The 25,586-nt window shown below is 41.8% G+C and overlaps 1 protein-coding gene and 1 pseudogene across 7 annotated transcripts in view; both read left to right on the forward strand.

Annotated features, from left to right (window-relative positions):
- The window catches only part of ZZEF1 (zinc finger ZZ-type and EF-hand domain containing 1), a 113,579-nt gene that overhangs the window by 22,551 nt on the left and 65,442 nt on the right, over positions 1-25,586 (forward strand). For 6 of the 7 annotated variants that reach the window (XR_009537487.1, XM_060133662.1, XM_060133663.1 and 3 more), the window contains exons 5-16: positions 1,465-1,664; positions 3,307-3,517; positions 6,943-7,059; positions 8,106-8,284; positions 9,851-9,949; positions 13,848-13,939; positions 14,323-14,471; positions 18,821-18,932; positions 20,012-20,227; positions 21,866-21,966; positions 22,483-22,652; positions 23,241-23,374. Coding sequence is in view for 6 of the 7 variants with exons in the window: in XM_060133662.1 (XP_059989645.1) it covers positions 1,465-1,664; positions 3,307-3,517; positions 6,943-7,059; positions 8,106-8,284; positions 9,851-9,949; positions 13,848-13,939; positions 14,323-14,471; positions 18,821-18,932; positions 20,012-20,227; positions 21,866-21,966; positions 22,483-22,652; positions 23,241-23,374 (1,780 nt within the window). In the remaining variant the exon portion in view is untranslated. The remainder of the gene's footprint in view (positions 1-1,464; positions 1,665-3,306; positions 3,518-6,942; positions 7,060-8,105; positions 8,285-9,850; positions 9,950-13,847; positions 13,940-14,322; positions 14,472-18,820; positions 18,933-20,011; positions 20,228-21,865; positions 21,967-22,482; positions 22,653-23,240; positions 23,375-25,586) is intronic. The other variant, XM_060133666.1, reaches the window with a different exon arrangement.
- On the forward strand, positions 10,343-12,084 carry LOC132511415 (etoposide-induced protein 2.4 homolog; annotated as a pseudogene).

The raw sequence follows: 25,586 nt of genomic DNA on the forward strand, positions 1-25,586 counted from the left end.
CAAGAAAATTACCCACTTTCTTTCTCTTATCCCAACAATGTGTTAAAAAATTATTTTTTAAAATTTTAGAATATTTTCTACTTAACTGGCTAGTGTTTTTCTTCTTGTGACTATCTGGAAAGATGCTTTAAGAATCAAGTTAGGACTTCCCTGATGGCGCAGTGGTTAAGAATCCACCTGCCAATGCAGGGGACACGGGTTCGAGCCCTGGTCCGGGAAGATCCCACATGCCACGGAGCAACTAGGCCTGTGTGCCACAACTACTGAGCCTGCGCTCTAGAGCCCGCGAGCCACAACTACTGAGCCCACGTGCCACAACTACTGAGCCCACATGCCACAACTACTGAAGCCTGCGCACCTAGAGCTCATGCTGCATAACAAGAGAAGCCACTGCAATGAGAAGCCTGCGCACCACAACAAAGAGTAGCCCCCGCTCGCTGCAACTAGAAGCCACTGCAACCAGAAAGCCCGCGCGCAGCAATGAAGACCCAATGCAGCCAAAAATAAATAAATAAATAAAAATAAATCTATGAAAAAAATTATTAAAAAAGAAAAGAATCAAGTTAAAAGAATCATGTAAAATTTTCTAACCTGGTTCATATATTCATAAACATGGAAAATTACTTGGTATTTTAAGGGAGAAAATTAGCATTTGACTAATATTTTATGATATGGATTTCAGATCTTTTTCACTAGGTTTTCAGGAAGATTAATATCACAAGGGACAAGTACTTTTCTTATATCTGATGTGATTTCACTTCTCAAGATTTTTTCTGCACATTTAAACAATTTGTGTACAACTAAGTTGGCCAGTTTATTAGAGAAAGAGGGAACGGGGGTGGTCAGGAATCCTGGAGTGGAATTTTTTTCCCCCACCCCCACACAGCACGTTGGGGGATCATTCCCTGACCAGGGCTCGAGCCTGTACCCCCTGCAGTGGAAGCACGGAGTCCTAACCACTGAACCGCCAGGGAACTCCCCCACTGGAGTGGAATAGATGACAGTAAACTATGATGAAGCTGCTATCTAAAATTTCACCTGTCCCTTCAGAAAATGGGCTGATTTCAGCTGGTGGAAATAGAAATAATTACCTTGTTTTCTCATAGAGGATAAATATGCTCTTTAGCCATCTATACATGAGGGAATATACCCAGTTCTTTGCATGCAGTTTAGAAATTTGCTTCTTGCCAGGTAAAGGGATTTTGTTAGACTGTTCATATTGTACTTTCCTGCTTGTGTTAGTAGCTTAAAAAGAAATAGAAGATTGATCTTGAACTGAAAGGAATTTTAGAAACTTGGGAAGGTCATATTTGAAACTAATAGCCAGCATTTCAAGTTAGTTGCTTTTAGGGGAATCAGTCTTGGGGTATATCACACGTAAGATCTTAAGAGATGGGACTTGTGGGCCCTGCCAGTTCTCAACCTGTATAAACACTTGTAGTTTCTGCTCTCCGTGTTTTCCAGTTTAAAAATGAAGCCAGATGTTGTGCTTAGGCACCTGTCCATTGCAGTGGCTGCCACTGACCAGAGCTACATGCCGCAGCAGGTGACTGTAGCTGTGGGGAGGAGTGCCAGCGATCTTCAGGAAGTCCGCGACGTGCACATTCCCAGCAATGTCACTGGCTATGTGACACTGCTGGAAAATGCCAACATCAGTCAGCTCTGTGAGTCAACCAAGATACGTCTTGCCCTTCTAACTAAGGGGATTGGGAGGGGAGGAAGAAGTCATGTTTTTTGGCGGGAAGACCTCTGAAGTAGAAAAGCTGTTTGCTTTTCTCTGGAGATTTGATTTGCTTCTCATCATATACATGAAAGTGGTCATTATTTCACCTATTCAGTGTTTTTAAAAGTTATAGAAAAGCAGTAAAGCCTATTTTAATTAAAAATATTTTATTTTTGTTTTCTTATTAGAAAATCAGAAATATTTAGATAAAAATTATTCAAAATCCCACTACCCAGGGATTGTCGCTGTGAATCCGTTGGTATGGATCCTTCCAGACCTTTTCTTACATTTTTGTGTGTGTGTGTATGTCTGTGTGTATAAATACACACACACACGCACATATATATATACACATTTAAAAAAATAAAATAGGTTTGCATATATATATTTACATATATCTATACATGTCTTTTTACAAAAAATAGTGATATTTTGTACACGCCCTTTTGTAACTTTTTAATGTGTTGTCTTATATATTCATGCACACCTTTATTTAGTGTTGTAAGAATATGCCTTAATTTTAACAAGCCTTTTATTCTTGGACATTTAGTTTGTTTCCATTTTTATACTATTATAACCTTGCTTCACACATAGCATTTTGGAAATAATCACAATTCTGTGATTTCTTTCCAGGCTTATTTCATTCAGGGAGCCGGAATGCTTCATGTTTTGTCTCATTTCTTCTAATGCTTTCCTGGGCCAAAAGAAGTATTCTTACTTTGCTCAAAGGAACTGAGGCCTGGGGAGGTAGAGTCTTTGTGTCTCACCCCTGGGCAAAGACGTAGTTAAGCTTGTGGAGTAGAAGCTTCCTGTCTTATACTGTGGTGGTCTTTTCTCTAAATTGTGTCCTTTTAAACTTCTCACCTCCTTTCCAACCCAAATAAGAAATTATGACAGCTCTTAAAAGTGAGTCATGCCTATGCCATTTATCTGGACTTGATAATTAAAAAGAAATTCTCACAACTGCTATGAGCCAGCTGCTGTTTCATAACAACATCCAAATTTCAGAACTCTAGGAAAAGTTTTTAGACATTTTCTTACCGTGTATTTAATCAGGATTTTAAAAATGCACTTTGTGTTAATTATCAGAACTCATAAATGCCTATGAAACTTTGTGATATATAGATTTAAGCCACCCTTAGTTTTACACATGATTCTTTTGACTCCTTAGATTGGTCAATGCTTTTTTTTTTTTTTGCGGTACGCGGGCCTCTCACTGCTGTGGCCTCTCCCGCTGTGGAGCACAGGCTCCGGACGCGCAGGCTCAGCAGCCATGGCTCACAGGCCCAGCCGCTCTGCGGCATGTGGGATCTTCCCAGACCAGGGCACGAACCCGTGTCCCCTGCATCAGCAGGCGGACTCTCAACCACTGCGCCACCAGGGAAGCCTGGTCAATGCTTTTTTGACAAATTTATTATATATACTAGCTCCATTGCACACATCATTTATTTCTGGCATCAGAGTATATCTTCAGAATTTTCTTTTCGAAATGTGAATTACTATCTTGCTTTTAGTTGGAAGCCTAGAATTTGCTGAACTGAAGAAGTTAATCCAATACTGAATTTGTTGTTTGCGCTTGACAGATGTCCAGATTAACATAAAGCGTTGTCTTAGTGATGGATGTGACACTAGAATTCATGGTCTGAGGGCTGTTGGCTTTCAGAGAGTCAAGAAGTCTGGGGTCTCAGTCTCAGATGCTTCTGCAATATGGTATTGGTCTCTGCTGACATCTCTGGTGACGGCTTCCATGGAGACAAATCCCGCCTTTGTCCAAACAGTGCTACGCAACACTCAGTAAGTCGCTCTGCTTTCCAGGCTTGTCACGGGGTGCTCATTCTCTAACCCTTTAGGGCGAGTCACTGAGCAGCCTTTGATCATCGAGACTCAGTCAGTAGCTGGGCCCCAGGTGCCCTGTTGTTTCCTGTTGTTTGTGCCTTCAGCTTCTATCTTGTGAGGGGGTCCCACATGCCATTCCTCTTCCTTATCCACTGGGGAACAGTTGTTCACATTACATAGCAATTTATATGGGATAAAACACCTTCAGATGCTATATATTATTTACCTACTTATGTCGTAAAATGTATCTGTAAAAATTATCCCTGTTTTATAGACAGGGATACGGTGACCTTCCCTGAGGTGTATGACCAGGCAGTGATGGATCAGTTTGAATCCAGGTCTTTGGACCTAGGCCCTAGGTTGAAAGCTCTTTTCACTAAAGAGTCAAATCTTTTCAAGGACACCAAATTAATTTATTTTTAAATGTAGAGTACCTTTGAAAATTTTCTTCTAAAAACTGTTAGGGCAAAAAGACTCAGTTGTAATATATAAGGCAAAGCAACTAGCTTCAGTAGCAATGAAGTATTAGTGTTATATGTAAGTTTAATAACTGATAATAGGCACTCTTAGTGCAGGCTGTCAAAATATCAGATAAAAGAGATAGCTAATATTTTGTTCTGTAGATGTTTTTTGAGATTTGTTATTGCTATTAAATAAAACTCTTCAGCAAATAATACTGCTGGCAGTGCTAGATCTGAAGGGTAATATTTGGCCAGACTCCTTTCTTCCTGCCTGTTTTAAAATTTAAAAAATAAAAAAAAGTTCAAACTTAGAGAAATATTGCAAATTCGATGCAAAAAAGAAAAAGTAGCTTCTTCCTGAGCCAGTTGAGAGTAATTTGCTAACCTGATGCCCCATGGTTCCTGAATATTTTATTCAGTATGTGTTTCCTGCAAATGAGAACATGCTGCTACAACCATCAATATCAGGAAATTAGCATTGATATACATTGCTACCATCTAATTCTCAGATCCCGTTCAAGTTTTGCTAGTTGTCTCAGTAATGTCCTTTGTAGCAAAAGGATCCAGTCCAGAATCATACTTAGTATTTCATTGTCATGTCTCTGTAGTTTCCTTCAATAAGGAACAATTCCTCTGTCTTTCCTTGACTTTTAAGACTTTGAAACTTTTGAAAATTATAGGTCAGTTATTTTGAAGAGCATCCTTCAGTTTTGGTTTATCTGAAGTTTCATCATGATTAAGATTAGATTTTGTATCTTTGGCAGGAATGTCATAGAAGTGATGATGGGTTCTCATTGCATCCCATCAGCGACACACAGCTTCAGATTGTCCTATTACTAGTTTGGTGATGTTAACTTCAACCCTTTGTTGAAAGTGGTGTCTGCCAGACTTTTCCAGTGTAAAAGAATTCTTTTCCCTTTGTAATTAATAAATATTTTGTGAGGAGGTGCTTTGAGACTATGTAAATATCCCATTCCTCATCAAACTTTATATTGGTATGACTCAAGATTCCTGTTTTATTCCCTGAGTTATAATCCATCACAGTTTTGACGGTCAGATTGGCCCAGATTTGGCCGATGGGAACCCCTTCAGTCTGGTTCATATGTCCTTTTGATATGTCCTCATCTTCTTGGAACACTTCCTTACAACAAGATATTCCAGGCTTATCTTGAATGTTCCCTGCCATAGTCCTAGAATCAGCTGTTTTGCTCAGGAGTCATGGTCACTCTTAGTGGAGAGTTGTGTTTAGAAACAAACTAAACTCATTGCTGTTGGAGTGTTGCTTCTTTCAGTGTACACAGCTGGGAAATACATGTTTGTGTGTAAGTAATAGACACATATGTGTATCCACAGACACATTGACACCTATATTTATTTCTATATCTGTAACACTGAAAACTCTGAGTTTATACTTCTAATAAACTCTGATAACTTCTAATTCTAATCCAGCACTGCTGTTCATTCTAGTTTTCTCCCTTTCTCTATTTGTAACTCCCTTCTGTGATTGTGAGAAACCTGGCTCCCATCATCCCTAAAATATTTACTTATTTAAACAATCCCGCTCTATATAACCAGTCTCCCACCTCCCTGGCCCTTGCCTGGACACCCTCCTCACCCTCTTGGTGCTTGCATTCCATGCCAGGCTGTCCCTTTGCTCAGTACCCCACTCTAATACCTCGCTCTGGGCCACCATGCACCCCACCCATGCACCCACCCAAGGACACACGAGTGCCTACCTTGCACAGCCCTACTTTATGGACTGAATTTTCAGGAAGGGGAAGAGGAAAAGTTTTCTGCCTTATTTTTGTGAAGCTATGCCACGTTGTTGAAGAACGGATATATCCCTAAACAGTTGTAATAGTTAATTGGCAATGGTATCTTCACTCCTAACTTTTAAATATCAGTGATCTTAAAACTATTCTAAAATTTAAAAATTATTTTAAAAAAATCAATGAGGAAAAATAAGTAAGAAAAAAATATTATGAAACAAAAGTGGAAATAAATTCCGTAAATCCTTGCATGCCACTTAGGTGCATTAGACCTTGTTGATCGACTGTATGTTAGTGTAGGTGCCCTACTGATGCAGCTCATATAGAGGGGACAAGAAACGAGAGCAGAGTGGAAGCTGACACAGTGTTATTAGCCTTGCTGTTTTGTCTCTGTTGTGAAATGTAGAAATAAAATAGTTTCAGGGATTCCCACTACTATTATAAAATGACTATCAAGTGTAGAATTTTGAGTGACTTTTTCTGTACCTTCATGTTATTCATGGTACACTCATTGCCTAGCACAGTTGCTGGCACAAGTAGGGCTCAGTAATATTTTGTTGCATAAATTTATTAGATGACTGCTGGTCCAGAGGAGGTAAAGCTATTGTAAAAGGAGATGAGAAAAGAGAAACATTAAAGCAGACTCTGAGGTAGAAAGGCCAAGAAACACAGGCAGGAATAGAGAAGGTGACAGGTGCTGATATGTTTAGGATAAAATAAACATATCATGATGCATCTTTAGATACAAGAGATCTGAAGATGAATTTTTTTTGTGTGTCACAAACAGCTCTGCCCCTGGGGTCAAGTTTTCTAAGAACTCAGGGTTTTTCTGTAGACATATGTCTTTTGCTTATACTACTTAAAATGAACACTTGCTTCCAGAGGGTTGAATGAGCTTTTATAGAGGGAAATGGAACTCTTAAAGAAAAAAGAAAAGAAAAGGAAGAAACCTCATTAAACTGTTTAGCACCAGGACCGCTGCAGGAAAAAGGCTGATCTGTGTTACGTACCAGGTTCTCTGTAGGAACACTGTCTGTTTCTTGATAAGGGATTAATCCAAACAAGCTTCCAACAATTTTTTTTTGTGTAAAATTGTATTATTAAGTTTATTGTTTGCCAGGGATTGTTCTGATTGCACATTTTACACTCCTAGGAAGGCACTGCAGCACATGCCTCCACTTTCCCTCTCACCAGGATCTACAGATTTCTCAACTTTCCTGTCTCCCAACGTTCTGGAAGAAGTGGACAGCTTCCTCATAAGGATAACTAGGTAAAATTAATGTTGATAAGGGCTGGTGGGGGATAGAGGGCATATGTGCTTGGTAAGTCCTTTTTGTTTTTTTTTAATTTTAAAATCTTTTAAAGATTTTTTGTTTTTTAAAGAATCATTTGTAGTGACTGAAGAGAAAGTGAAATAACGGTGTACCCGTGTAAACTCCATGATCTAGCAGGACACCTGCCCTCAGGAATTGGGGGTGGGTGCGGAGTAATCCTCCGATTCAGCTAGAGCAGGGGTCTCAAAGTCCAGAATGCAAAGCCTTTCAGTTCCCTCACATCCCCAGCCCAGCACCTGCTGTCTCCGTGAACAGGTCTAACAAGCCTGATTGTCCATAGACCTGGGAAAGGACTCCCTGCTAGCTGTTTGAGGGGTCGCGTAGTGTGGGGACACTCAGCTCTGTCACAGTGAGCCCTGTTAGAGTACAAACCAGGCCCTGAGCCATCTAGACAGGGTTTTTTTTTTTTTTCTCTCTCTTTTTGGCCACACCACATGGCATGTGGGGATCTTCGTTCCCCAACCAGGGATCAGACCCATGCCACCGGCAGTGGAAGCACGGAGTCCTAACCACTGGACCACCAGGGAAGTCCCCATCTAGACAGGTTTAAAAGTTTCAGTGTAATATGTTTAAAAAAGCATATGTGATGTGGAATAGATCTAAAGCATGTTATTGGTGTTTGAAGGAATAAGCCCTTAACACTCTGGCCAAGCCGAATTATTACCCGAGGCTTCTTCATAGCAGGGGCTTATTGCAACAGCCTTTTTATTTTTGGTTTATAAAGTTTGCCTTATTAAAGTTGATAGCATTATTTAATACTTATAGATGAAGGTTACAGAAGTGAGGATTTAATTTCCTGGTCCTCTGGGTTGATTTAGTTTTTCTTTAGGCTGTCGTAAGGATTTTGAAAAAGTATTTCTGGTAAACAGAGAAAGCATATGGCAGGTTGATGTTGCTTATGTAATCAGTTACACAGAGTTTGAGCTACCTGGATTTTCTCGTAGTTTTAAGAAGTGAAGTGTTTTTTGTTCTTTGTTTATAGCTGCTCTTCTACTCCAGAGGTGGAGCTGACTCTTCTGGCTTTTGCACTAGCAAGAGGGAGTGTTGCCAAAGTGCTGAGCTCTCTGTGTACTGTCACTGACCACCTGGACACACACTATGATGCCTCATCCCTCATCTCATCCATGGCATCAGTCAGGCAGAACCTGCTCCTTAAATATGGTAAATGACCTCGGCATGATGCACACGTCATAAAACCATCACCAACGTGGGATTTCCTGGCATCTTCTTATCTTTTCGTGTAGTTTGTGGGCTCGGTCGTTGTAGTTATACAATGATTTCTGGAAGAGCCTGTCTTCTTTGGGGCTGGTAGGGAGAAGGGAGATGTTGGTTCATTTATGGATGCATTAGCAGAAGGGGACCTGAGTGTTCACTACGCTGTACTCCCAGGATTTACTGGCCTAATCACTTAGGCATGGTGGCCATTTGAACACAGCCATCTTTGATAAAAGTATGGGAGTGTCTCATGGTGTAGGTCAAGAGGTTGGGAAGTTGGAGTAACTCTCATCTGGAGGAGGGAGGAAACTACCCCAGACCCAGAGCAAAGGATCCTTGTCTTGGAATCCATCCCTCTGCATCCTCGTGATAGTTTATAGCTGGTTGGGACAACATAGATGGTCATACATACACGCCTGCTATCACTTTCCCCTCCTGGGCCCAATGGCAGTCCATCTTAGCACTTTTCTACTGACCCAGGGTGGGGCCTCCTAATCCTTCTCAACGCAGGAGTCCATACAGCTACTCTCAGATGACTGCAGTGGACATGTGCTGTCCTGGCCTCTAGTGCTAAAGTTTCTGTCCACAAGTACAGTATTGGATCCCATCCTCTTCAGTAATAGAGGCAATACTGTGATATTTCCTCATGATATTTGTACCTTTGCCTAAATATCACTTTATAATAATGTATTTTATGTTTAATTTTTTAAGTCTGACAATCGATGTCTTGTAAATCCAGTCCCTCCCCAGTTTTGGAAAGGTCATTTTTTTGGAGGGGTAGGGGCCCGTAGAAGGCACAGCCAAATGGGAGGGATACGTAGTGTCTGGAAAATATTCTCCAGAAAGGTTTTTGATTCAGTTTAGCAGTTATTTGAGCAGGGAGCACGGGATGGAGGAGGAATGCATAGGGGGACTGTTCATTATTGATAATGTTCTAGTTCTGGGTTGGGTTATAGATTAATAGGGTTATAAGGTTTTCATTATATTATTAAAAGAAAAAGAAAAATTTTCAGATCATTATAGCAAAAGTTGATTTTTATAATTTTGAAAACTTTCAAAATTTGCCTGGAGACGTTTTAAAGAAACAAGACCTAGAACGCTAAGACATTATTTATATATTTAAATGCAATTACAATAAAATTAATTATTGGCTCCAAAACAGTGTCTTAGGAATTCCTCCTTTCCCCCCACTCAGCACACAAATATGTTGAGCCTGTGCTCTTAATCTGTGTCTTATAGTGTGCTTCGTTTCCAGCTAGTGGTTATTCTAGAATGATTCTCCTCAGAATTACTTAGGGACATAAGCTGTACTTTGTTTCTTTCAGGAAAGCAGAAAAGGATGGTGTCAACTTTTGTCTAATATTACTTCCTATTTTAGCTTTTAAATGGGTAGATTTTTACTGAGCAGTCTGGGCGTCCACAGGCTCTCCATTTGCACTAATGAGTTCTAGTTTCCATTTTTTCGTAGCGCTAGCTTCAGGCTGTCTCTTTCTCTTTCTTTTCTTTGATCAGGTAAACCTCTGCAGTTGATTCTTCAGGCCTGTGATGTCAAGGGAAAAGAAGAGAAGTCAGGACCTGAAAACCTCCTTGTTGAGCCGTGGACGAGGGACGGTGAGTGGTGGACCTGTCAGGTTTTAGTGAGTCGAAAGGGCCATGGTGCTCACTAGAGGCTGTGTGAAACCGCACTGTGGTCTTCGAAACTTTCAAGATATGCAGTCTTCGCTGCGATGTCCTTCAGTTGGTTTCAGTGGTTCCTGAACCATTTGCGTGATTTCTTTACTACAGTATTGCCACCTGCTAGGTGTCAGTCACCTGTAACAACTTAAAAGTACTTGAGAGCCTTCAGTTTTGAAAAACAAAGACTTCTCCTCTTGGAATATAAAAAGTTACCATTTTTAAGTTCAGACTGTCTTTCTGTTGTGTTATCTCAAAGTATTGAGACACTCAGTGGATCAGTAGCACTTAGTGCTAAAAATGTAGCTTAAGATGAGGGTATTTCTCCATATGGCTGCTCTGGCATTTGAAGTGTCTGGAAGGAAGCCTCACTCCTTCCCTGGCGTCAGCATGGTGATTGCTGATGTGCTCCTCAGCGCTGTGGCTCTTTTCCTCATCCAGGGAGTGTTTGTGAGTCTCTTCCTCATCCGTCTTGTTGGCCAGCTGGTTAGTCTCCTGCACATGTCCCCTTCTACTCACTATACTGCTTTGAATATTGCCAGTTCAGAAAAGGGCGTGGAATATTCCAGCAGTTATCAAACATTGAAGGGAACTGGCCTTACCACTTTGGATTCGGTTTCGCCTTGGCTTGCCTCACAGCAGAACAGACCTTGTGCATTCTCAGTAGTCGCCTCCTCTCTGTTCTGTTTCCTGTGGTTATTAGCACCAGTGAAGTGAAGACGCCTGGGAAAACGTGCCTCACCAGTCCCACCTCCTCCTGGTGGTCTTCTTAAGCCATGACTACCACATGAGACAGGCTTCCTGCAGTCCTCGCTGAGCAGCTCAGCCTCTGCAGACATATTTCCTCCCCCACATTCATCTCCTGCCACCCTGAAGGCCACCTCAGACCGCCCAGTCACCTGCCGTCCAAAGTGGGGTTGGGAGGAGGTGGTGGCAGCTCTTTGCCCGTTTCCCCCTTCCCACACTCCGGAAAGCAAGACCACTCTACCAAAGGCCCTCTGCAGTTTTCCTTTGCTCTCTGAAGAATTGGGATTTTTGTCTCTGGAGTATGTAAGGCAGAATCTTCTTAAAACCAGTGTATGGATTTTTTTTTCATACTCTCATCATCATCTACTGAAAGGCCTCTCTTATTTTATCTTACTTTTTTAAACTTTTATAACAATTTCAGATTGTCTCCATCTAGTCTTTCTTTTTAAAGACTGTATTTTCTTTTTTTAAGAGCAGTTTTAGGTTTACGACAAAACTGGAAGGAGGTACAGAGATTTCCCATATGCCCCCTGCCCCACACATGCAGAGCTTCCTCCATTATCCACATCACCCACCAGAGTGGTACATTTTTACGAAGGGTGAACCTACATTGACACGTCGTAATCGCCCGAAGTCCATAGCTTACTTTAGGCTTCACTCTTGATGTCTTCCATTCTGTGGATTTGAACAAATATATAATGACCTATATCCATCATTATAATACCATACAGGGTGTTTTCATTGTCCTTAAAATCAGCCTGGATTTTTAACACCATTCTAAGTCTGAAAGCACCACAGGTTTTTCTGTAGCTATTGAAATGCATTTGCCGGCTCTTCTGCCTGGTCAGATTTGAATAGTTTGCTACTCTCCCTGTGTATTATCCATCCCCCTCTCCTCCCTGCCTTCCACCTAACCTTGCATGGATAAATCACATAAACTAGTTGTAGTGTGTGGATTTGTTACTTTTGTTGTGTTTCTGATGAGCACCCAGGTGGGATGTGACTGGGCGTGGGGAGGAGCCTTGGTTTCCCCTGGTTTCTCCCTCCACAACCGTCACTGTCTGTTTCTTGTAACTCAGGTTAGGATTCCGTCCTCTACAAAAAAATGAACCTGACGAGACAGGGAGGACAGAGGAAAGTCCTCACAGCCGGAACTGTGGGGTTTTGAGGAGTGATTTGTTTCTTCCCCTTACGGGGGCCAAAGCTCTTTTTCACTGCTACCTTTCAAGTTCCCCAGCTTCTGGGAAACACTGGACGTTCCCCCTTGCTGCACAGAGTGCCCGGAGAACACGAACGTGGACACTCCGAGGGCTGACCTCCCGTGAGTCACAGCCATGGGTCTGGCATTTTAAAGGAGTGCAGACTGCTGCCAATAGAACTGAAGGAGTAGGGTTATTGAATTCTTTACGTTTAAGATTGGTTATTTTCTTCCTGTCATTTTAAGAGAATAAATTGGGTAGGAGGGGCATGGTGTCCAAACAGTTGTAGCTTTAAAATATTATAGTTAGACTTATGAGCTGGTTTTTTACCAAGAAAAGGAAGCACAGAGGTTTTATTTATTTACTTTTTAAGCTTTATTTGTTTAACGTATGTATTTATTCGGGCCTTAAAAAAATTGGTGGCAATGTTATTTTAAAAGAATCTGATTCTTTTGACTTAAATTATTGCTTCAGCTACTTTGAGACTGATGAAAACTGGCAGCTACTCCTAGGCAGCATTTCGGCCTTTACAATAGATTTGATTAGTTAGAGGCATCCAGACCTCCTAGGAAAGGTGACAGTTCAATAAGTGGGACAGTTTTTAGTATTACTGTTAGTAGAATTGTGTGAATTTCTGGCCGTATGGCTTCTTAAAATTGTCTGTAGAATTACTATTTGATAGCATTAGATCAATAATAGCTTCTCCCTGTGATTTAGTAAAGTTTCCTTTGGATTTAATTTTCTTGGTTTTGGTGACAAATAATGCATATTATTTAAATCTCTTACGGAGATTTAACTTCACAAATTTTTGTTTTATTGAACCCAGTGTAATGAAATAAGCATGAAATTGGTTTCAGTCTTTTCATCTTGATAAGGCAGAGTGGTTGAAAGCAGTTCGTGGTTTCAGGAAGAATGGGTGGTCAGGCTGATTTGAGTAAATGTGTAAGTTATATAATTTACAGAGGTTGGAAAGAGAAAAGCAGCTTTGGATTTAACAGACCTTTTTGTAAATTTTTAAAGGATAATTAACAACAGCAAAAAAGGTGAACCACAACTCTCATACAAATATAAAATGAAGACGTCAATCTTTTTATTTATCCCATTAATTACTGAGGGAACCAGTAAGATGTTACAAGCAGGTCAAAGGAGAACTCATTAATACACATAGACCAGTAAGAATGCTGACACGAATCTACAGATGGTTGCAAAATTGGTCAGTCTTCATAAGGAATAATCAGCTATGTTCCTATAGACACAATTTTTATTTGTGTGGACAAGAATCTTTTGCATTAATGTTATTATTCTACAATTTACAGAATTGTAAAATAGTTCAGAGACAAAGAAAGGTGGAGATGACCCAAAGAGTGCACTGAACAAACACCCAGCATGCTTTTCTTGCCCATTTCAAAGACTTTTACAGTCTTTCCTGAAAGAGTATTCAAGAAGCTATCTAATTCCTCTCTCAGCCTTTAAGCCTGCTTGCTTCTAACAGCCCAGCCAAACGTCAGTCATGGTTTCAGGAATGGTTTAGAAAGGTGATTGATTGTCCAGTCTTTTGTCTCTTTGAATTAAAGTCACAGTCTTTATCAACTTTTTATTTCTTTATCGTTACCTCAGAGCTGAGCGGCCTGTATAGTTGAAAAGATTTTGCTCTGACCAAGTTATACCTGGACCATGATCTGTTACCTCGGTGTCTCTCGGGGGGTTGCTTCTGCCCAGAGGGGAATTCTTTTTCTAATTTTCTTCTTTCTTTTTCTAATTTTTATGAGAGAACCAGGTAGACTAGATGCCCTCTGCCTCAAAGGATATGCTTTGGTTTTGTTGGTCTTAGTTCTTAGGGTTATTACAGATGCCTCAGTCATCCTAACTTTAGTTTTTCTTTTTTGTAGGTTTTCTTACAGAGACTGGAAAAACCAGAGCAAGTACTATTTTTTCTACAGGAACTGAATCTGCCTTTCAAGTTACTCAGATCAGAATTATGGTAATTCTTATGCTGCCTTCTTTAGGAAATGTTACTGCTATTTTTAAAAATATGATTGTACTTCGGAGGTCCATGTCACTGGTTTTTCATTGAACATTTAGTGATTATTTATTCTGTGTCAGGCCTGTAGCAGAGGGCAAGAGCACAAAGATGAATAGATTGTTAAGTCTGTAGATGGTGTGAGTATAAGGATCAAGAAAAGTAAGGAATCATTTCTTGGGAAGCAGCTTTCTTACTTTTCCAGGACTTAATGTATTTTAAATCTCATTTTGTTGGTTTGATTTTTGCGTTAAGCTATTTGAATTTGACCATATTATTTGGGAACAAAATGGCCACAGAACTTTGGTCCCTTTGATGTACTTTATTTAGATCTCTATTTCCAGGTTCGACGTGGTGGCATTGGTGCCCAGTGTGGGTTGGTGTTTGCCTATAATTCATCTTCTGATAAATTTCATGCAGAAGAACACTTCAAAAGGTTTGAAAAATATGACAAATGGAAGCTTCAGGAATTCAGGCAATTTGTAAAAAGCAGGTAAGGAACAGAATAAAAATCTTTATAGTTAATAAGATTGTATACATTCTCTTATTGGTGAAATACGTTTTCTTTATAGAAAAGTTGCCACTAACCCATCTTCAGTGGCCATGAGCATTCATTGCTTTCTGGCAGCACATGTGAAGACATATATTTTAATTTGTTCATAGTCTCTTACTCGGTCCCTTCTGTGACCAGGTGTACACATCTTCAAAATGGTTGGGTAATAATACATGCCTGAATTGTGGGCAGCCTGAGGTCTCTAGTCTTATCTAGCCACTGGAAAATTTACCCAGGCCCCAGCTTCCCTCCTCCTATTTTTGTGTTTTTACTGAAAATATTTATTAAGCACCTACGATGTGCTAGGCCTGATGCTAGGTACTGAAGATACCGTAATGAGCAGATTGGCCCGTTCCCTGCTCTGTAGAGCCTACTGTTTAGCTCAGAAGACAGGTGATAAAGCCTACAGTGTCACAGTACTATAAATGCGAGGTGGGTAGGAGGGATGAGGTGCTCTGGGAGCATATGGCAGAGCACCTGACCTGATCAGGGAAGGCTTCCCGGAGGAAGTGTTGAATATGGATGAGCTAAAGCTAATTAACTACTTGAAGAAGTGGAAGGAGAGTGGCCTGAGCAAAGAGCAGAGCAGAGTTGAGAACTCAGGTGGGGTCTGGCGTACACAAGGGACTGACGAGCCCCACGTTGCTGAGGTGTGCCGTGAGTTGGAGAGTGGGGAGAGGTGAAGCTGGAGAGCTAGGAAAGGGTCAGGTTGTTAAGGCCCTTTTGTCTCTGTTTCAGGGTTTAGACTTTATCTTGAAAGCCGTGGGGGCAGGGGAAGGGAGCAGGGTGGAGTGTGTTGCTGAGGAGCTTCAAGAAGAACGAGGAGAGATCGCATTTGTGGTTTGGAAGTGCTGCTCTGGAGCCTGCTATGTGAGGTGGGCTGGAGGAGAGCGAGCGGGGAGGCCAGATGAAAAGGGGGGAGGCTGTCACGGTCACCTGGGAAGCCAGAGTGTGGGTAACCTCAACTAGAGCAGCAACAGGAGCCATGGAGAGATGTGGACGATTGAAGAGACGGCTAGAAGGTAGAAGCGGCAGGACCTGCTGAGTGACTGATGTACAGCAGGAGAGAGAAGGAGGCTTAGGCATCAGTGAGTCCTGGATTCTTGGCTCGCCAGAGGGGACATTGGTAGCGCCTTTTTCTGAGACAGAAAATACCTCGGGGGAAACAGGTTTGTGGGAAGATGATGCGCTCAGTTTTGGTCCTGTTGCATTTGAGGTTCTAGGAAGCCTCTGAGATATCCCACAGCTAGTTGGATAAACAGGTCAGGAACCTGGAAGAGATGTTGTCCTGAAGGCAGAGATATGAGAGACATTTCGGTGATAGGTTTTTGTTTGTTTGTTTGTTTTTTTGCGGTACACGGGCCTTTCACTGCTGTGGCCTCTCCTGTTGTGGGCCTCTCACTGCCGTGGCCTCTCCCGTTGCGGAGCACAGGCTCTGGATGCTCAGGCTCAGCGGCCATGGTTCACGAGCCCAGGCACTCTGCGGCATATAGGATCTTCCCGGACCGGGGCACGAACCTGTGTCCCCTGCATCGGCAGGCGGACTCTCAACCACTGCGCCACCAGGGAAGCCCTCGTTGATAGTTTAAAATGAATTAGAAGAGGTCATTCTGGAGGAGTGTGTGGGCTGGGAAGAAAGAACAGAGACCTTAGGTCAACATGCTGAGAGGCACTAGCATTTATGGGGCAGCAGAGAAAGGGAGGCTGAGCAAAACAGCCAGAGAAGCAGCAGGGAAGCCAGGGGAAAATCGTGGTTAAAGAGGTAGGGAGTGGGCAACAGTGTTGGGTGTTACCCCGGAGTCGGTGAGGTAAGTCTAGAAGTGGACTTGTTGGATTTAGCCACAGACGTCGTTGGTGACCTCTTGGACAGTGTTACCTCCCTTATTACTAGTAGCAAGTTAAAACTCATGCAGCTGAGCCCGAGACTTGCCCTTTTTGCTCCTGTATTTCACAGGTAGTGGGGTGCTGGAGTTTTTACTATCACTGAGTACTGTACTACTAGGCTTTCATGTACGTATGAACCACCAATAATTGTGTGAAAATGCGGATTCTGAATCAGTGGTTCTGCCTGGGGCCTGAGACCTTCATTTCTAACAAGCTCCCCGGCGACTCTGATGCTCCCTGACCACGGATCACACGTGGAATAGCAAGGATCTAGAGTAACTTCCTCTCTCTGCTGGACTTCCTTTGGTGGCATTCCTGACAAAGGGTCACTCAGCCTCCCTAGGATATCCTTAATGATGGAGAACTCACTGCACTTCAGTAACATATTCTATGTTTATTGAAATCTACACTTGTAATTTCAACTCTGTGGTCTTAATTTCAGCCCTCTAAATGAATTGAAACAAATCTCTCTCCCATCATGCATACATGCTTTTTTAAAAGATGCTTTTCTTTTTAAACAATAACTAGAGATACACTTGTTTTTAAGTAGCTGTGTCCCACTCCTGGGACATATTAATATAGGGTTTTTTTCCCCTAAACCTGCTGTCCAACAAGATCTTTCACATCTTATATAGGATGATTTTTTTTGGAACCTAAATGCAGGCTTATTTGCTAGTCCCTTGTTGATTTTAGCTCCTGGTTCCAGCCTGAACTACTCTGAAATCCTGATTTGCTTGGGCTACATATTATCAGTCCCTCTCCAGTTTGGAGGTCAAAATGGTAATAAACATGTGTCTGTCTTCTTGCCTTTTTTTTTTTTTGTCTGCCCTCTGGTCAGACATTGGTCAGTTAGCACACTCTGGGACCAGCTGTTTGGTTGCTGTACATATTTAAGAGGACTGATTCTTAGCTCTGTTTTCTCCACCCTGCCTGTGAGTGGGTGTAGTGAGCAAGGTTGCTTCTCCCCACTCTCTGACATCCTGCCAGCTCTCTGTATCTCAAGGATTTCCTTGATGACTCCCAAAGGGTGAATTGAAAAATCCTCAAACACACCATATTGATGAAAGTCATTGGCATGGTTTTGGGCTAAGACGGAATACCACCTGTCCCATTGGTTTTAGGGTTAACTATATCATGAAAGGTTTATGCTAAGAAAGACTTAACTGTAAGAAGAGAATGTTTTTTTCTCTCTGTTACAAAACCTACTCTGGGTCCTTTGTCTTTTTCTTCTTGCTGTTTTCTTCTTGTAAATCCCTGTGTTGGCTTATCTTATCTATACAGAATACCCATGTGTTGGCTAGCTTGTTAGCCTATCACAGACTAAATAGTTTAAAGTTTTAGGAATGTTACTTGAAAAGACTGCCATTTTCTCCTTCTCAGTTATTTAATTCGTAAAAAGGAAGTACCATTCAAGTATCCAATTTTAAAAAGAAACATGGGCTTCCCTGGTGGTGCAGTGGTTAAGAATCTGCCTGCTAACACAGGGGACACGGGTTCAAGCCCTGGTCCGGGAAGATCCTACCTGCCACGGAGCAACTAAGCCCGTGCGCCACAACTACTGAGCCTGCACTCTAGAGCCCACGAGCCACAACTGTTGAGACCACGTGCCACAACTACTGAAGCCCGCGTGCCTAGAGTCTGTGCTCCGCAACAGGAGAAGCCAATGCAATGAGAAGCCCGCACACCACAACAAACAGTAGCCCCTACTTGCCGCAACTAGAGAAAACCCGTGTGCAGCAACGAAGACCCAACGTAGCCAAAAATAAATAAATTAAAAAAAAAAAAAAGAAACAGCACACAGTTGTACTTCTTCAGCCTTTGGGTTGAAATGCTTCCCTGGAAGGACTTCTTAAGTAATAGGGAAAAATCCTGAGGCCTGTGAAGGCTGAAGTTTTCCTTTTTTGGAGCTTCAGGATCTGAAAGCTCCTCAGCTTTTACCCTTCAGTTGTTGCAGTTGTGAATCTCAGGCCGGTCGTACCTATGTTAGCCAGACCTAGGGAAAGAAAACTGAACCTGCCTCTCCTTTGGATCTTTCCAGAAGCACACACCAGCTGTTGCATTGTACCTTATTCCTGAGTAGCTTCATCTCAGATGCCTTGACTTCAGGTCTCATTCTTCAGATAAGCAAGTTATCTAGGGAAGCAGACTTTCTCCTTAGTTCCCAGGTTATATTTGGGACTAATAATAGTTCCCATTGCACAGATGAGGAGGCTGAGAAATGGGGAGGCTGTTACCGCCAGCTCCCTTGTATGCTCATAGAGGCCCACGTGCCACACCCCGTCCTCGACTGTTAACCGACAGGCCGTGTAAACAAGTTAAATGCCATTTAGGTGGTGCCTTATTCATTAGACCCTTGAGAAGTTTAGGAATAGGAGAACATTCTGTGATTACCTTTGTGTTTACAGGATTGGTTGCCCGTCTGATAACCTTGGCGAGGATGATCCTATTGGCTGGTTTGAGCTGGAGGAAGAGTGGGATGAAGCAGATGTCAAGTTGCAACAGTGCAGGGTTGCCAAGGTAAGCGTCAGTGAGGTGTGGCCTTCGCACACCTGCCCACTCCCCTCCCTTTGTACTGTAAGTGCTTATCAAGCGGTTATTGTGTGCCGGCCCTGTGCCAGCACTGGGGCCCTGGAGGTGAATCACACGCGATCATGACCCTCACGGAGCTCCGAGTCTAGTGGGAGACACAGATGTATGAGACAGTGTGATATGGGCTGATAAAGAGACACACGGGGCTGCTGCAGCCCAGAGGAACAACATTTACCCAGCCTGGAATTCACGAGGGAAGGCTTCCCAGGAAAGTTGGTGCGATGCCAAGTGTTGAAAGTTGATTAAGCTGTCATCTTTAGCCAGGCTGAGAGGTGTGGAGAAGGGCCTCTCAGGCTGAGGGAGCAGTAAGTCCACAGGCCTAAATGCAAGAGAGATATCTTTTCGTAGAAACAATGGTTATCTGGCTACTTAATTTTTTTTAACCTCCATTGTGAATCTTAGTAAGAAGCTTAAAAAAGAGAAACAAGAACTATCTTTAGGGCTTGTACATAGTAGGTGCTCAGTAAATATTTGTGCAGCTGAGTAGTGGATTCTGAAAGGCCCTCAACAAAGGAGCTTTCACTATAATAAGCAGAGAGTGTGCATAGAAGTTGGGCTTTGCAAATGGTTTTAGCTTTGAGCAGACAAGGCTGTGTCCTGGGCTCCCAGCACATGGATTACAGGTAATTGGGGGCTTGGAGATGATCCCTTAGGGCAGTCATTGACTCTTTTCACCATATAGCTGTTGGCTGTTTCAAAATGACTGTGCCACAGAGCAGACGTCCTTCTCTTATTCATCCTGTTTTATCCTGTTTTTGCCTTGAAGCAGGAATAGTGCCGTTTCTCTTATTGCCATCTTTCCCCAAACCTGACTTCAGCGTTTGTATTGTCTCTTCCCTGTTTGTTGTAGATGCTGGGCTTATACTTTGTGTCTCCAGTGCTAGGCATAGTGGTACCTCATTAATTATTAAAGTCACAGGAAGACCTGCCCAGAAAGGCCTTTATCTTCCTTTTGTCAGTACCTGGGGCTTCTAAGTCCTTCTCACCTCTGTCTTGTCCTTTTCCAGTATTTGATGGTGAAGTTCCTCTGCACCCGCCAGGAGTCGGCAGAGCGCCTGGGAGTACAAGGCTTGAGCATCAGTGGGTACCTCCGGCCCGCGAGGGCAGAAGCAGAGCAGAGCATCGTCCGTACTCACTGCAGAAAGGGCGTGGAGGAGAGCGTCTGTGGGGCCACACTGCTCCTCAGGACCCTTCAGTTCATCCAGCAGCTCGCCCACGACCTGGTAGTGTTTCCTCAGTTGTTAGACCTCATTCCTTTGGGAAGAGTAATGACAGTGTTTGGGGAAAGGAACACCAACCAGTGAAACCTGGCCCTGCTGAAGCCATGCAGTACGAATGAGGACGGCAGGCATCATGCTGCTGTGATGACGTTGGGAGGCCAAGGGGAGTGAGGCGTTGGGCATTAATGGCATCAGTCAGTGGAAGACGAAGTGGCATGTGGCCACCATCGTGAGGTTTCCTGGGATACACCTACATGCAGATCTTAAAGAGCCCCAGCTTTGATTGACAGGGAGACAAAGCACATTTGTGGAATTTATGTCTTCTTTAAGTCCTAGAATTATTCCTGAAGTGTAGGTGAATTCTCTTTGTTTACTAAAAGTACCAAAAATAATAACAGGATTTTTTTTAATTCAAATATAGTTGACTTACAGTATTAGTTTCAGGTATACAACATAGTAACCCAATATTTTTATAGATTATACTCCATGCAAAGTTATTATAAAATATTGACTATATTCCCTGTATTGTACATTATATCCTTGTAACTTAAACTTTATTTTATACCTAGTAGTTTGTACCTCTTAATCTCCTTCACCTATTTTTGCCCTTCCCCACACTCCACTCCCCTCTGGTAACCACTAGTTTGTTCTCTGCAACTGTGAGTCTGTTTCTGCTTTGTTATATTTGCTTGTTTATTTCATTTTTTAGATTCCACATATAAGTGAAAACTTAACAGTATTTGTCTTCTCTGTCTGACTTATTTCATTAGGTATAATACCCTCCAGGTCCATCCATGTTGTCACAAATGGAAAAATTTCATTCTACTTATGGCTGAGTAATATTCCATCATATACATATACCGTATCTTCTTTATCCATTCATTTGTTGATGGACACTTAGGTTGCTTCCATATCTTGGCTATTGTAAACAATGCTGCTGTGAACATTGTGTTTTTGATACTGACTTCTACAGTCACTAATAAAAACACAGTGACAGTCTACTCAAAGAAAGGTTCTTGCAGCCATCGCTGTAGAGAACATGGCTTATCACTCAGGAACCCCGTGGAGCCCTCTCACATGTGCTACGCAACAGTATCTACTCTTGACCTGCATTCTGCTTCAGGGCATGTTCAGAGGCTGGTGACTCAATTTGTATATGGATTGTTTGGTCTTTGTTACTGGAGCTCTCCTATCACAGCAGAACATAGCAAATGAGAGGGAGATGCTTAGGAGTAGCAGAAGCGATTACAGTAGAATTGATCTTTCAGCCTACATGCAAGGAAGGGTCAAAACATGCTGCAGGATGGTCCTGGACAATAATCATCACCAAGTAAAGATTCTCTTACGTTCCAGGTGTAGAATCTATGAAGTCAAGGAGCTTTCATAGGGATGTGTGTGTATGTGTTATGTGTATATATACATTCACGTACATACGTACACACACACACGTATTTTAGAAAGTTTCACACCAAAAACAGTTGTTCACGGACTTTTTAGTTTAAGAGTAAGCATCAGTTATGTTGGAATTTTACACATGCGGAGCCACCTTATCCCTTAACAGTGAGAAGTAAATGAGCCACTACAATATTTCTCTAAATACATGTTTCAATTTTATTTTTTCTGGTCTTTATTATTTTTTAGGTACAGCAGAAGGAAAGTGGCTTAAAATACAGATCTTTTCTGGACTTCGCGGGTCTTGATTTGCAGATCTTCTGGGATTTTTACAGTAAATTAAAGCAAAAGTAAGTCAGAATTTGTTACAAGGTGATAATCAGATATTGATAAGCACAACTGAAAACAGAGTTTTGCTGTTCTAAATGGACAATTTTTTTCTTCCAAGATTTTTTACTTCCTACTAGTTTATATTGCTCTGATTTGAAAGATTTGGTTATTGTTGAAAATAAACACCTTACATTTCTACAAAGTGCTTTATTAGGGCGGTGTTTTTGCAAGCATTTTGTCATTTATATTACAACTTCATAATGATAAGCAGGTCAAGTATTATAGTATTCTCATTATACTACTGAAGAAACAGAATCAGAGGTGTATTTCTTTGCCCAGAGTGGGCACAGTCAGACAGGGTCTGTGTTTTCAGTCACTACCCATTGTTCTTTCCTTTCCACCTTTCTGCCTCTGGTTGGCATTCTTTTTACTGATCCTGATGCCTAGCGGGGAGAGTCCTTTGTAGATAGATGTTTGGCTTGGAGGGTAAAAGCAACTTGCATTTTTGCTCTCTGATGTCCTTTGTCTTTCTGTAGCCCAAGGGAAGAATGCATCTGTGCCCAAACCCTGCTTCTGCAGCTCCTCCAGAGCTGTTTCTCCGTGCTGCAAGGAGACGTGTCGGCCCCCTCTGAGGACGCCAAGGCTCCAAGCATGAGCCGTAGGCGGGTAGAGGCCGCCAAGGAGCTCTACACACACCTGTGTGATGGTAGGGATTGGGGTTCTTCTTTACTGTGACCCTGAGCTCGTAGCCTGCAGGGCCTTTTGCTTTAGAGAACAGGGGGTCCTCTGACCATGCAAACCCAGGAAAGGGTTTACATCTTTGGAAAATGGGTTTCCATGATCCTCTTTTGAATCATTATTTGGAGTTCAGGATTTAGTCCCTCTTCAACGACTTCTTCCTGGTTTCTGATATACAGTTGTGTTAAGAGTTGAGAGTTGAGAGTAATTGCTATCACACTCCAGTCTTTACTTCAGCTGAGACACGGGGATGAGGCTGATAGATTGAGGTGGGGGAGATGATAATATTAATTGAGAAGAAAACACATGATCATCTGAAGTTATTTTTAAGGCTTCGCCAAGTTGTGTCTCAAAAGGACAGAAATAATGTAAAAACTGGTACATAGAGTCTTTACTTTTGTTAAACGTAAACAAATAAAAATATAATTTCTTTACATTGCCTAGCCTGTACGGAAGTATTTCTTTGCTCTGGTAGCGAGTGTATGGGCTACAGACGATACATATATTGTAAGTGAATAGGTGGGATATATTAAAGCCGATTATTCATTTTTACCAGTGGTGGATAGGGTGGATGGAGACTCTGCACCCATGGAAATATTGAAACAAGAAGTCAGGAATACCCTTCTTAATGGGGCTGCCGTCTTCTTTCCTGATCGACAGACCCGGCGGGACCATCTCTTCACCATGATGGTAATTATTTACGTTAAAAGTATGGATTCCATTCCAGAACTCTGTTGGGGTGAAACTTATTAGTCTTTGTTTTCTCTGAATATCCTCTCAGTTTCAGTTTCCCAAATGTGTATTTAATACTGTGTGCAAAGTTTTGTGTGGGACACAAGTATCTAAGGACATAGCGCTGTACTCAGGGTGGGGATGAGAGATAATCCTGACCTCTGTTTTAGAACCTGTTGAATCACAAAGGGAGAGTTTAGTCTCCTTCAGCTTTATGACATGCCTACAACCAAGTGTTCTTTTTAACATTTTAACCTTTTATTTAATATTTATTTTTATTTATGTATTTATTTTGGGTCTTAGTTGTGGCACATGGGATCTTTCATTGCGGCGCGTGAGCTGTTCGTGGTGGTGCGCGGGCTTCTGTCTAGTTGTGGTGCACAGGCTTCTCTGGTGGCGCATGGGCTCCAGAGTGTGTGGGCTCTGTAGCTGCGGCATGAGGGCTCTCTAGTTGTGGCGCGTGGGCTTAGTTGCTTGCAGCATGTGGGATCTTAGTTCCCCGACCAGGGCTCAAACCTTAGTCCCCTGCATTGGCAGGAGGATTCTTAACCACTGGACCATCAGGGAAGTTCCAACATTTTAACTTTTCTTTTTTTTAAATAAATTTATTTATTTATTTGTGGCTGCATTAGGTCTTCATTGCTGTACGCGGGCTTTCTTTAGTTGTGTTGAGTGGAGGCTACTCTTCCTTCTGGTGTGCAGGCTTCTCATTATGGTGGCTTCTCTTGTTATGGAGCACAGGCTCTAGGCACGCGGGCTTTAGTAGTTTCAGCACGTGGGCTCAGTAGTTGTGGCGCTCGGGCTTAGTTGCTCCGCGGCATGTGGGATCTTCCGAGACCAGGGCTCAAACCCGAGTCCCCTGCATTGACAGGCAGATTCTTAACCACTGATCCACCAGGGAAGCCGCCATTTTAACTTTTTATTATGGGAAAATTAAACACAAAACTAAATTAAATAATACATATAATGAATCCCTCCAACCCCCCAAGTGTACTCATCACCTAGATTCAATAATTATAAATTTAGGCTAATCTTGTTTCATCTGTAATATACTTCACCCACTCCCACCCCCATTATTATTTCAGAGTAAATCCCTGACTTATTTTATTCATAAATATTTCAGTTTATATCTGTAAAGAAAATACAACCAAGTTTTAATCTTCCCGCCCAAAATTAGGAATGCAAGGATGGTTTAACATTAGAAAATCAGTCAATGAAATCAGAGAGGAAAAAAATCATATTGATAAATGCAGAAAAAATTTTAATAAGATTAACTTCTGATGATGGTTCAAACAACAAAACCCTTAGCAAACTTGATATAAAAGGGAAGTTCCTTAATCTCTTGGAGGGCATGTATCCAAAACCTACAATAAACAATGTACTGGTCTTTGGGACACTGACTCGTCCCTTCCAAAGTGAGGTATAAAACAAGGATGCTTACTGTCACTGCTTCTCTTTGATATTATATTAGAAGGCGTAGCCAGTGCTGTAGGACACGGAAAAGAAATTTTAAAAATAACAATCAGAAAGAATAAAACAAATAATCATTATTTGTCTGTTTAGACAAACAACTATTAGAAGTACTGAGAAGACTTTGATGAAGAAAACGAGATGCAGCATTTAAAAGGGCATTTCTGTATGTAACAACTAATTAGTAAATGCAATAAAAGTGCCCTGTCGGATGCATAAAGCCCCATAGAAACAAAAAAGGGAATAAAAGAAGCATAAAATGTGATGCCAAATGACTGCAGTCTGTTTGGGGGCACTGCCACAAGGAAAAACTGACCCTATACGCAATAGGTGTTTAGAGGAGAATCTTTTTCAGGTTAAGTGATGGAGGATTTCCAAGAGGAGGGAGGATCTTTGGTTGTTTTCAGCTCTCTGCAAAATTTCCATATCAGCTTGAGGGATCAGGTTTTTTTCTTCTAGTTTTATTGAGATATATTGACATACAGCATTGTATAAGTTTAAGGTGCACAGCATAATAATTTGACTTACATACATCATGAAATGATTATCACAATAAATTGGATGAACATCCATCATCTCATATAAATTAAAGAAATCTCAAAATTAAAGAAACAGAAAAAAAAATTTTCTCCTTGTGACGAGAACTCTTAGGATTTACTCTCTTGACCACTTTCATATATAACACGCAGCAGTGTTAATC

The sequence above is a fragment of the Lagenorhynchus albirostris genome, chromosome 20 (genome assembly GCF_949774975.1).
Source record: "Lagenorhynchus albirostris chromosome 20, mLagAlb1.1, whole genome shotgun sequence".
NCBI classification, from domain to species: domain Eukaryota; kingdom Metazoa; phylum Chordata; class Mammalia; order Artiodactyla; family Delphinidae; genus Lagenorhynchus; species Lagenorhynchus albirostris.